The sequence below is a fragment of the Convolutriloba macropyga genome, chromosome 7 (genome assembly GCF_964194025.1).
Source record: "Convolutriloba macropyga chromosome 7, txConMacr16.3, whole genome shotgun sequence".
Classification (NCBI taxonomy): domain Eukaryota; kingdom Metazoa; phylum Xenacoelomorpha; order Acoela; family Convolutidae; genus Convolutriloba; species Convolutriloba macropyga.
In genome coordinates this window covers 45,190,786-45,204,409 of record NC_134474.1, presented here as the reverse complement: position 1 = coordinate 45,204,409, position 13,624 = coordinate 45,190,786, and the positions used below count along the sequence as shown (strand labels likewise).

General features: G+C 33.0%; 1 protein-coding gene across 1 annotated transcript in view; it reads right to left on the bottom strand.

The window, feature by feature from the left end:
• LOC142343046 (uncharacterized) overlaps positions 1–13,624 on the bottom strand; it is a 174,991-nt gene that overhangs the window by 36,983 nt on the left and 124,384 nt on the right. Inside the window, exons 32-34 of the mRNA XM_075394732.1 lie at positions 3,797–3,940; positions 647–856; positions 238–406 (exon numbers count right to left, since the gene is read on the bottom strand). Coding sequence (XP_075250847.1) covers positions 238–406; positions 647–856; positions 3,797–3,940 — 523 coding nt within the window. The remainder of the gene's footprint in view (positions 1–237; positions 407–646; positions 857–3,796; positions 3,941–13,624) is intronic.

Below are 13,624 nucleotides of genomic sequence, written 5' to 3'. Positions count from 1 at the left end.
GGCTTTTTGGGTACATATCTATACATAAAGTCCGTCTCAACTGTTGTAAATTTCCTCAAAGTGAGTGAAAAGAGTTTTAGAAAGTACCATTTCAGTATGTTTTGCGCATAGCTTTGAGCATGCGATGTGTTTTTGTTCAAATTTCAGAAAACAGTTATCGTTACCAAAAAATTCAACCACTCAAATATTAAAGCAGACAAAGATTATTGAATTAGTTACGAGAGGTTTTATACTCACTGATTGATGGGAACACACAAGTTCAGTTGTTCATCATAGGACTGGCCAGAAGGACACGCGCAACCATCATAACAGGTCGAATCTGATTGGCCACAATTGTAGCCAATGGAAGCGCAGGTACTGCGGCAATTATTTGCACACGAATCTGATATTCTGTCAGACGGACATTCTAAATATGGATTATGAAGATATTTCTTAAGTAATAATTGATATTTCAAAATATCAAAACCTATATTTAAAGATTACTTTAAAACGTTCATCAATTTTTTCAAAACTTTTCAAGGTCTGCGGAAACATTAACAAGGAAAAAACTATTAGTTGGGTCATAACTATACTACTAATACACGCACGCGAAAATCTTATTATTTTTTTTCATCTGCTTTATATTATTTCATCCTTTTTTACTAACCCTCCAAGCAGCACCCTGTCACAATGACCACCCCAGTATGTTCCCTCTCACAGAATGGACTTCCCAGCTTGGTGTCATTCTGGTACTCTGCATAACTGCACTCATCCCTCACCAACTTAGTCCTGAATTCACCACAGGGGATGTCGGGGTCACATGAAGGAACGGAGGTCGTGGCGGTCGTCTGACGCGAAGTGGTGATAGATGATGATGCTGAAGTGTTTTTTTAAACATCTTTATGGCAATAGAGCAATTGCGCCTCGGGATTAGATTGCAGATCCAAGACAATTATGGGGTTAGTAAGGTCTAGAGAGGCCTAGTGAGGTTTAGTAATGTTTAGTAAATTTGGTAAGGTCGAACCATGCAGATGTTTAGGCCGAAATAAAGTCCAGACTATGCTCCTTGATTTTTGAACTCAATAAAAGTCAAATCTGAGGTTAATTTAGTAACAACGAAAAGGTTAAAGGGGCAGAAAAAGTTAATTTGTTGGGTATTTTGACTTCTGTGTTCTGTGTATTTTGTCTTTTTACAATCCAACATTTCAAACATTAAACTGTGAGCCTCAAATTGAAGCCCTCAATTGGCAGCTAAAGGATTTTCCGGTGTGGAGCAACTTTTTCCGAATTGACAAGTAAATTACTTTTATAACTAGTCGGTTTACAAGTCAGGCATAAAATATACATTCTATTTCTCCAATACAAAATTTCAAATCAAATTTAAGTTCCGTATTTTGCTAAACATTAAAAAAACTTTTGAAGTAGCTAATGTTTCGAATGGTACAAGTTTAATTTCCTGGAGCCGACGCTGTTTTAACATTTTTTAAACATTTATTTTGAGATTTCTCTTTCCCTATATCAAGAGGAAGTTTATTACTTTTCAGAATGATTTTTTGTTTAAAAAAATGATTGCTTGCTTTTGATTTGACCAGTTGCTCTGTTCTGCTTTTTTTCGCATCGGAAAATTACCCCCCAAAGAGAAAGATATCTGTACAAAATGCATTTCTTGAAAGAATTTCATTTCTTAATTTTGAAATACTCATTTCAGTGATCAGCAATTCTATTGGCAGAATGTCAGAACCCATTAAAAGGCTTCTTGACTTCTCAAATTTTTTCGCATGTAGCAAACTTTGATCCCCAAAAGTATACTTTTATCTGTCGGTTTATCCGTTTTATTGATGAATTGTTGAGACACTGAAAATTGATTTTGCTAAATATAAAATGTGAGAATACGGATCTGAAAAACAAATATCGTGCTTCAGGTAGTATTCGATGTTGTACAATCTATATTCATCGTATAGACATCAGCATATTTGGGGAAACTTTACTGACCTAATTTTGAAATCTTAAATTTGAATGACCAAATTTATCATTTTACATCGAGAAGAACAATAAATTGGACTTATAAGTATTCACTGTTAACTTCTTTTGTATGCAGTTCTTGAGTGCAGTTTTTTCAGTTCGACAATATTATCGTTTTTGATATAAAAACTTCCGCAAAATGATATCGTCCGCAAAATGAATGATTTTAAAATTTCCTTGTTTTTTCCTTAAAGCCACTGATCTACAGCCTGAAAATGAGAGGCCACGAATCGGTTCCGTAAGGAACACACACCGAGGTTGAATATTTCCCATACTGCGAGACGTTGTTTCACACATTGGCTTCTGTCAGCGAGAAACAACACAGAACTTTTTACCGCGTTATCCGAATATCCATTATCTTTTAATTTCTTGAAAATTTTTTGTTTTTTTTTAGTTGAACACCTAAACTATTTCAAATAGTCTTTTTAGTTGGGAGCTATTCCTTGCCATGACCTATAAATTATTTATTTTTCAAAACATTTAGTGTATTTTTGAGTTTTTGCTGATAGTAATTGCTGTACTTATTGCTGTCATATCGCCTAATATCATTAATGGCAAGTCTTCGCTGTTTCTAATGAGCAATTGTCTAACCGAAGCAGTTGTTTCAGTCCGTAGCTAATGATTTTCTTAGGACGTTTACATCATTTGTTTTGAAACAGTAATAGCATATCTTTGCAAAAATTGGTTGTTTTTTTGTGTTTTTAATCATTTAATCCGATTAATGAACAGTTTGTTCTCTTGGTAATGATGAATAAGTGAACATAATTAATTGTCTAGTTCACGGCAATCGTTCTTACGATTTTGACACTTCCTCGTTGATTATCTAGTCTTGTTGTTTTTCTTGTTCTGGTCGTGTCGCTTTGTGTCAAACATAACAGTACTCCTTGAATTTAATTATGTAATTAATTGCGCATTTTAATATTATTGGCTCCTAATTTTTTTGCTATGTTTTTATTGAGACTGATACCATTTGTTCTCGAAATGTTTAAATGAATTTGCGAATCTTGCCTTTATCTGTAGTTTTGTTATACATTTTCAGCCATTAAATCTAATAAAAGATTTTTTGTGACAGCTGAAACTTTATGGTATGTTTTGTAAAAAATTTAGACATGCATTTATGTGGCTCTCACCGTTTGACGCCACTGATTTTCTCCAATATTCTGATTTTTGCCATTTTCCTTAGTTTCTGCATCTTTTTTGCTACACAAGTTTGTTTTATTGTTTGCTCAATCTAAGGCTGTGCAGATTCAATAATTTTTAAAATGAAATGTTATTTTTTGATTGTTCCTTAAAATTCTAGATCTTGGAAAGAAAATTTTCCAATCGTTTCTGAATTTTTGTTCCTTTTGCGCATATATTTTCTTCGCTTTGCTGACAGCCTTAGTTTGAAGTTGCTGTAAAAATGTTAGTTAGTGTTTGATTCATTATTCAAAATAATTTTTTGGATTGTAATTCGGGACCTGTCCTGCTACGTTTTTTTTGTTTCGTTGTTCTTATGTAAGTTCTATTCCTGGCTGATTTCAACGACTACGCTTTTACTGAGCTTGACAGTTCGTTCCGTGTCAGCAAAATTTAGGATTAAAATTCAGCACGTGTCCTGTTATGTTCATTTATTCCTTTCCACAAAAATAATTAACCATGCCATGGTTTGTTATCTCTGGCAAAAAAATCTTTTATTCAGCGGTGATTTAACTTCTTTAGCAACCAGTTTCGTTAAGAATCTCTTTAAAAGCATTTCTTTGAAAAGGGGAAATGTAGTTTGAATAGAGTTCGGAATTGTGGAATTGTGACGTACCAAAAGTTGTGGAGCTTGAGTAGGCGGAAGCTGAAGTGGAGGGAGAAGTGGAAGTCGGTGTGATTGTGGATGTGGTTCCAGCATTTTGATTCATTAATCCAGTGGCAGTTGTGCCTCTTGTCCGGGTTAAAAGACCCCTCGTAGCTGTTTTTCAACATTACAATAAGTTGTAACTAATTATTTCCGAAATAACCCAACCCCACCCTTTCATATAGTCGGATTTGTTTGCTCCGATATGACTTTCGCATCAGTATCTCAACACTCAGGTGAACATTCAACGAATGAGAAAAATTCCCCAAACTATAAGTCAACATTGAATTAACAAACCAATTTTGCAACAACGAGAACTTTTAAATAACAGTTTTACATTACGATTTTAACTGAACAGCTGAATATCTCACTGTTTATCGGAATGACTAGGCACTATATTGGATCCTTCAAGAAATTTAGCATATTCCAATTTAGCATAATCTAATACAGAATGAGGTGATTCCAATAAAAAAATTGTATCTTCAAACATAAAAAAGAAACAAATTACTTTATTTCGGTATTTTGCTTCAGTTACAATAGTTTAACGCGTGGTACCCGACATTCAAAAAATGATTGTTAACATTATTTTAAAAAATTTGCAGGCTGAACAGAACTTCTTAAGACCAGTTAAACAACTCATTTTTATGCATTGTTTTTTCCCTCATCAACCATGCTTCATACGCGAAATACAAAAGTGTTTACATTGGCAATCGTAGAATTTCAATATGGAATAATTTTGAAAGGTCGGTTTTCAAGTGTAGAAAATTTTCAGGCAATATAAAGAATTTTCGTAAACTTTTCTCTATTGGCAATAATTGTAAAACAACGGAAAATTGAGTTCCTACCGCTCACGTGGAGAAGGAGAACTTCAATAAAAGGCATAGAGGGATAAACAAAGAAAACAAAGGAAACAAATAACGGCAACTGTGGATTAAGTATCTCGCATTTGGCACAGTTAAAATCAAGGATAACACGAAAATGTAATTAAAAGTATAAAAATTCTGCAAACTTCTGGAGGAAATAATTTTTTAAAGAAAAGTTTAGAGAAAGAAAAATAGGTACAAAAATGCTGCAATAATCAAGAACCGTGAAGCAGTTCGAAATACAACTGAAATTGTTGATGTAGATTCTGAAAGGTCACAAAAACCTGGCTTCAAACACAAAATTGCAAAACTTAAATCTGGCATTGTTTATTAACTGAAAATCTGGCTTGTATAATTTCGCATTGAATTGATCTGGCATTTAGAACTTGTACGTGATTGTCTCAATAGGAGTTACGTTTTTTCTATATTTGAGTTTTGTACAAAAAAGTTGCTGAGAATTTGGGGCCATAATCTGGATCAAACTCTCCATCCACTATTCAACAAGTTTTATTCAAGCATTTCCAACGTTAGGAAATAAATAATTTGGCTTCCTTTCTGATAGCAGGAGATTGATTTCATTCGTCAGTACAATAACGCAACTGAAGGTCAAATCTTTCTTTTGAACGATAATTGGGGTCAGGCAACTGAATGCAAGAAATAAAACCTTTTTGGATACTTGACTAAATCAAGGCAAAACTCTGCATTTATCAAGAACTGTTCACAGGCTAGAGATGCAGGTAGAAACATCGAAGTAATTTTGGAAAAGTGACGTATCCTATGTTGAAACAAAAACTTGCAAGTTTGAAATTTTGCACTCTGTATACGAAAACCTTGCTTTAAAGAATCTTTACCACAGAAATTTTGTATTTTGAAACTTGCTTGCGATTGTTTGAATCTGATTTGCTTTGCTTTTTTTGAGAACAAGCAAGCAAATTTCTTTTCCTTGGCTACAAACTGGAGCGAACTCTCTGTTCAAAATGTTTTATTCAAACGTTTCAAATGAAGGAACATTAACGCTTTTGCTTTGAGAATGGCAACCAAAACCTTACATTTTAGGAATCTTTAGCAGCTGCGATAGCGATAGCTGAACAGAGCTATTATTGATCTTCCCTTCTTCTCTTGGTATCTACAATCCTTAACAATCGGATTCCATTGGGGTGTTGTCCCTTTCCTTAAGATCTGTTGATATTCTTTTCGAAATTTTGATAGCAATTATAAGACAATTTGGAGCGATAATTTGGGTCATGATGAAGAGATAAAGGCATCAAACAAGACAGAATTGTTTTCACATGTGGCATATTGCCTTCTCTGTCTTCATTGTATTTCCTCCTGAGTGATAGGAGAATGTTACACGAGTTTTCTAACTGCCTAGATGCAATTTTTCGAATGCCTCAATGGGCAGCTAATACGTTTGACGACATTGGCGATATTTGTTGTTCTACAACGTTGGTGCTCTCTGATTTTTGTGCTAATTTTTCGTTATTAATAGCCGCACAGTGATAGCTGGGGCTATTATTGGCCTTCTCTTGGTTTTTTACGACTCAAAGAGGAGTATTGGTTTTCTCTCTGTCTTTTTTTTTACAGGAAGTAGATTTGTTCACGCGGCATTTTGACCTAAAAGCGAAAGTGAGAAAAGCTGTTTTGGTGAACAGCTTTTCGCTAAGCGAGAGAAGTTTTTTGATCATGCGCTGCGTTTATTGAATGACTTTTTGACTTTGAAAAGTAGTTTTTGACTGAATGGCACATATAGATAACCGTTTTTAGCCGTTTTTTCGTCTAAGTGGCCCATTTTTTTGCTTTTAATTTGGTTTCTTGGAGAAATAAATATTATTCGATACTATATTGAATTTCAACCTCGGAAATTGATGCCACAGTGTTTTGCAGAGCCTGAAAATGCGTTTCAAGTTGAAAATTGGCCCAGATTTCTTGATTTTTTAGTTAATTTTTGGTTTGTTTTCTTTTAATTTCTTCATTTTCGGATCTTTTAACAGTCTTTCTGTCAGAAATCAGTTAATATGGAAACTTCTCTCTCGTTGACAATTCATATACTCAGCGCCTATTTCTACCTCGATGCAATTTTGTTTTATAAAATTGTACATACGCTAATCCGATTTTGGTAGTTTTTTTCCGATTTTCGTCAGTTTTTTTGTTTGTATTCTGGTTGTAATTGCTAGAAAAAGTCTTTTTGTTCAATGCCAATGTGAGGGACTTTAATTTCGTTTCAATAACAATTCAATCATTTTTTGGCGTTCAGTTTTTGAAAAACAGTTAAACCTTTTTCATAAAATGCAGTCTTAAAAGTTTTTTGACCATTTTTTTTGCAAAATGTTTCAATCTTTCTTGTTTTTGAATTCTACTTTTTCTTATTTTTTGTTCTCCTCAGGAGGATAGATCTTTGTATCGGATGTCTAGTTATCTTTTCTATGTCTTGAATGCCGAACAATGAAATGTATTTGTTTTTCTTGATTTTTTTAAATTGATTTCTAACTTTCAAAAATCATGAGTGTATTTTTGTTACGATGTTATTTACATTATGCCCATAATTTCAAATTCTAGTTGGTGTTATTCTTGTTTTGTCCTAGCACCTACTTTTTTTTCGGTATATTGGTTTTTTCAGTTGTTAAAAATGAATGATTTCAGCTTTTTCTTAGATTTTTATCATTTCTTTGGTTTGCAATTGATTTCATTCAACATAAGGCAGTACTGCGTGTATGATAGCAAAAATCTTCCAAATTTTCCATTTATGACTATTTTTTTCAATTTTTTTCCGGCAATTATATTAATTTATACGATTTTTTGCCTTTTGACTATTCTTCTGCTGCTTATGTCTTTTCTATGACCAAATTAATTTTTGAATTAGTATGAAATCATATTGTCTATCAGATGTACAACATACGGAATATTGCCTTCTCTGTCTTCATTGTATTTTCTCTTGAGTGATAGGAGAATGTTACACGAGTAGATGAAATTTTTCCAATGCCTCAATGGGCAGCTAATACGTTTGACGAGATTGGCGATATTTGTTGTCCTACAACGTTGGTGCTCTCTGATCTTTGCGCTATTTTTTGTTATTAATAGCCGCACAGTGATAGCTGGGGCTATTATTGGCCTTCTCTTGGTTTTTTACGACTCAAAGAGGAGTATTGGTTTTCTCTCTGTCTTTTTTTTACAGGAAGTATATTTGTTCACCCGGCATTTTGACCTAAAAGCGAAAGTGAGAAAAGCTGTCTTTCTGAACAGATTTTCGCTAAGCGAGAGAAATTTTTGATCATGCGTTGCGTTTAGTGAATGACTTTTTGACTTTGAAAAGTAGTTTTTGACTGAACGGCACATATAGATATCCGTTTTTAGCCGTTTCTTCGTCTAAGTGGCCCATTTTTTTGCTTTTAATTTGGTTTCTTGGAGAAATAAATATTATTCGATACTATATTGAATTTCAAACTCGGAAATTGATGCCACTGTGTTTTGCAGAGCCTGAAAATGCGTTTCAAGTTGAAAATTGGCCCAGATTTCTTGATTTTTTAGTTAATTTTTGGTTTGTTTTCTTTTAATTTCTTCATTTTCGGATCTTTTAACAGTCTTTCTGTCAGAAATCAGTTAATATGGAAACTTCTCTCTCGTTGACAATTCATATACTCAGCGCCTATTTCTACCTCGATGCAATTTTGTTTTATAAAATTGTACATACGCTAATCCGAATTTGGTAGTTTTTTTTCCCATTTTCGTCAGTTTTTTTGTTTTTATTTTGGTTGTTAATGCTAGAAAAAGTCTTTTTGTTCAATGCCAATGTGAGGGATTTTAATTTCTTTTCAATAAAAATTCAATCATTTTGTGGCGTTAAGGTTTTGAAAAACAGTTAAAACTTTTTCATAAATGCAGTCTTAAAAGTTTTTTGACCATTTTTTTTTGCAAAATGTTTCAATGTTTCTTATTTTTGAATTCTACTTTTTCCTATTTTTTGTTCTCCTCGGGAGGATAAGTCTTTGTATCGGATGTCTAGTTATCTTTTCTATGTCTTGAATGCCGAACAATGAAATGTATTTGTTTTTCTTGATTTTTTTAAATTGATTTCTAACTTTCAAAAATCATGAGTGTATTTCTGTTACAATGTTCCTTACATTATGCCCATATACTAGTTAGTATCGTTCTAGTTTTGTCCCAGCACCTACATTTTTTTCGGTATATTGATTTTTTCAGTTGTTAAAAATGAATGATATCAGCTTTTTCTTAGATTATCATCATTTCTTTGGTCTGCAATTGATTTCATTCAACATAAGGCAGTACTGCGTGTATGATAGCATGCCTTTTCCAAATTCTCCATTTATGACTACTTTTTTCAACTTTATTCCGGCGATTGTATTAATTTAAACGATTTTTTGCTTTTGAATATTCTTCTGCTGCTTATGTCTTTTCTATGATCAATTTAATTTTTGAATTAGTATGAAATCATATTGTCTAGCAGATGTACAATTAGGAACAAGTGTGTGTTGTATTTTGTCTTAACTGCAGTGATTACAAGTGTAATTATAAGTTTTTTTTGTTCATTTTTTTTTGTAAATTTAAAAGATTTAAAAGATTTAAAAGATTTAAAGATTTTATTTAGTTTCTAAGATTATTATCTGCCGTTTGCTTTCGCGATCTTTTTCAGAATAGAATCTTGAAATATTTCAGGGCAATTGATAACGTTGTCAGATTTTTCAGACTATCAGTTTTATGACGACCTGAATTTTTTTGGGATTTTTAACGTTACCAAACGTTTTCAATAATATTTCGCTGCATTTTGTTTCTCTTGGTGACAGTTGTTTAAATTTCCCCATTTTTTAGAGAAGACCTGGAGAGGCAGTGGGTTAATAGTTAATACAAAAGGTAGTGGCTTCCGCTGCAATTACGGTTAGTGAAGTTTTGACGCTTCGAGTCGCTTCCGGAATTCTTCCGGCTGTGTTTTTTATTTCGTTGTCACGGTTTTTGTTACGACCAAATGATGTCACAACCACTTCAAATCTGCTTTTTGTTCATTCGTTCATGAAATTTCAACTGAAGTACATGCGTGACAGGATTTTTTGCTCTTAGTGAGCGGGTTTTTTGTCCATTCGCGTGATTAAATTTGACTTACCTCTTGACTTACCTCACTCTCAAAAATAATTTCCTGACTTTGAAATTGACTTTTATTTACTTTAATTCAAAGAGATAAGGTCAAATGGGCGTGTGTCACTCTAAATGAAGGTTATTTGAGAGCAGCTAATAAAGGAAATAATAACTTATACAGATTCCTAATAAAAATATAACATATCAGCCTTCAATGATAAGACGAACTTTTTTGGTCTGTCTTTTTTACTGTTTTTTTAGACTGCACATCTAGGAAGCTATTGCGGCTGTTTTCTTGCAATCTGCCAGCTATGTTTTTTTTTCACGTAGTGTCATTAATGATAGATTGTGTCGTTGTTAACGAGGCATAAGTGATTCAAAATACTCGTTTAAGTTTATAGGTAATGGTTTCTATAATTCTGGTTTGTTTGATAATTTGTTTGAGTTAATTTGTTTAGAGGAAAATATTTTTGATTTTTGAGTTCTGTCGCATTGCCTCATTATGTGAGTTTTTAACTTAGTCTTATAAACGCAAGTGTCATTGGTTGTCAAAGAAGGTTAATTAATTTGATAAACCGTTTTAGTTCGAAGCTAATAATTTCTAGGATTTTCACTAATTGTTGTCGAAGTATATTAGTGAATTTTTGCGCTTGGACTTATTTGATGTCATATTGCTATGTCTCAATAATGAGAGATCTCATCGTTTGCTAATGAGACAGAAGTGATTCAGTAAAAACTTCTCGGGTAATATCAAATGGAGTCTATGACATGACACTATTCGATTTAAAACGTTTTTAAGGAAAATTGTGAGTTCTGTCTCTATTATTGAAGACAAACTCATGTGCCGCTGATGAGACGAATCAAGTTGACTGACAAAAGACGTCTTAGTTCATTGCTATTTGCCGCCTTGAAATGGATACTGTGTCTTTTTTTTAAATATTGGCGAATATTTGAATTTTGCTAATATTTGCTAATGAATTTGCTTTCTTATCACGCAGTTTCAATAACGACAGATCTCATGGTTTGCATTTTTTTTGGGTATAAATGAATCAAAATATTTTCTTTTTTAAGCTGAAATCTCAAAAAGCTCAAGGACATTTCAAAAAGCTCAAAATCTCAAAATCTCAAAAAGCTCAAAATTTCAAAATTTCAATGACATTTACACTATTTAAGTATATAATTTCTTAGCAAATCTTTGATTTTTTTGCCGTATTTAATGTTATTGTGTTGGGTTATAACTCAGTCTAATTTTTACCGCTGTTTTATTTACGACAATTTTTATTTTTTTATTTTTATTTTTCTTATCGAAAATAAGCAGTATTTTTTGTTGTCTTTTATGGTACTTCGCTTAGCCTCAATAACAACACCTCTCATTTGCTATAACCAGATTGCTACTTTATTCAGTTTTTGATGATTTTAGCAAACAGTTACGTGTGTTTTTTTTGAGATTTTGAGTTTAAGTTTTGCGTTCCTAGTTTTCTTAACTTTTTCCGCAAATTTCTTAATTTCTGCCACACTTCTTAATTTTTGCGGCATTTTACTTTACTACTCTTTGATTTCTACAAATTCGGTGCATGAATTCTAAGGACGCATAGTTTCAGTACTTATCAAAATATTTTTCTTAGTGAGAATATTTAAGACTAAGGTTTTGGAAAAACTGAAGTTTTTTTTGATAATTTTAAGGTTGTTTTTCTACTTTTTGTTTATTATTGCGCATTTAGTTTTATTAAATGCTAACCTTTTGACGTTGCTGAAAATAATCTAATGTTCAGGTCATTGTTTATTTCAATTTTTTTGACATTTCGTGCCAAGTTTTTCATTTTGCAGTCAAGATTTTTACCACTATATGACGTCACTTTCACTTCAAATTCAGATTTTATCCTTTTATTCATGCTATTACAGCTAAATTGCGAGCGTGATGTCATTTTTCGTGAGATTAAGTCTTTGGTCACAAATGACTTAGCTTATTCTCAAAATGACTTTGCCTCACTCTCAAATTGATTTTGTTCACTTGAAATTTTTTGCCGAAAACTTGAAACGTTGCTTACTCAACTGAAAAATAAAATTTCCATTAAGCATACTCGAATTGGAAATACACAAGTCAAATAATATTTTATACAAAATCTCAGTAACCAGTAAAAAATGAAATTTTCCCTTCGGTGTTTTTTATTTGCTTTCTGAGACAGCACCTCTATAAAGCTATCGCAGCCTTTTTCTTCCAATTTGCCAACTATATTTACTAGTTGTTAAGTTCGGATTTAGCTTACGAAGTTTTTGGTACGCTCGTTTTGCAACATTACTTATGGTCAGTATGACTGACTTACAGCATAAGAAATCGTCTATATAGTTGTCTTTCGAACGTGGTAATCTTCAGTTGCTACTTTTTGCAAATGTCAGGAATCGTTTGTTCGTAGTCTTGTCATAACTCTGTCAGGACAAGAAATGAACATTCAGACACTTTTATTTCTTTATGACTGAATACAATAAACTACAGCTTGTCATTGAAAATTCATACAAAATTGTTTGCCAAGGATTCTATTTTTTTCCTTTTATATGTTTCTAAATTCAACTTCCAGCAGCATGTAGGAGAAAAACGTTTATCCGAAAACGTTCATTTTTGGAGAACCAACTAAAACAGGGAGAACCTTTTCCTGTCAACAAAATTTGAAAATGAGATAACTTTTTCGCTTTTTTCTAACGGGTTCTTGTTGTATGAAATTATATAGCAAATTATATAACTATAAAATTACGTTCCTCTTTTACAGTTCAATGATTTTTTTTAAAAAAAAGATGTCGGGTTTTCTGTAGAATTTTGAGTATATTCCCAAACTTTAAAAAAGATACACTAAAAATGAAGCAAATAATTTCTTCAGGATTAAAGTACATTTTTATGAGAAATCTGTTGAAAATTATTTTTCTGTTTTGAAAAAAAAGTTCTCAGCAGTTAAATTTAGAGAGCAGCAGAGCATCTTATAGCTTTAAGGTAACTACGTTTCTTTGCAATAGGTATTTTTCAGAAAAATCTAACCAATGTTTTTCATCAAATCTCAATCTTTTGTTTTCCGAATATGAAACAGATCAACAAAGACATTTTTATACCGATAAAATTTAAACTGTAAAGTGAACTTTGTTGACCTTTTTCAAAATGTTTTAAACAAAAATATCCAGCGAACTGTCTTTGATCGAGAATTTTTAAATTTTAGTTCCAAAGACTGGTTTATACACTACCCTAGGCAAACTGGGACGGTTATAGCTGCGAACACCTTGCAAGACTATTGTCAGATGATGCATATGATGCTCAGTTTGTCTAGGGCAGTGGTAGTTATTTTGATTGCCTCGTCATATTTATCTACATTTTTTTCACCAAGCGTTTTCATTCAAAAAGCGTTTTTAACCAATTTTCCAGTTTTCAGTTTCCTAGAGTAATAATCTTGTTATGACCCAGGTTGAGGACCCAGACGGAAGCAAGTATGTCCAGACCGTCCCAGACGGAAAGTACCTATGTCCAGACCGTCCCAGACGGAAGTTGCCTATGTCCAGACTTTCGTGCGTTCGACAGACTTTCGTGCGTTCATGTCCAGACTTTCGTGCGTTCACCCAATTTTTGTGCGTTCAACCGATTTTTGTGCGTTCATGTCCAGACTTTCGTGCGTTCATGTCCAGATTTTCGTGCGTTCACCCAATTTTCGTGCGTTCAACCGATTTTTGTGCGTTCATGTCCAGACTTTCGTGCGTTCACCCAATTATCGTGCGTTCAACCAATTTTTGTGCGTTCAACCAACTTTCGTGCGTTCATGTCCAGACTTTCGAGCTTCAACAGACTTTCGTGCGTTCATCAGATTTTATTAAT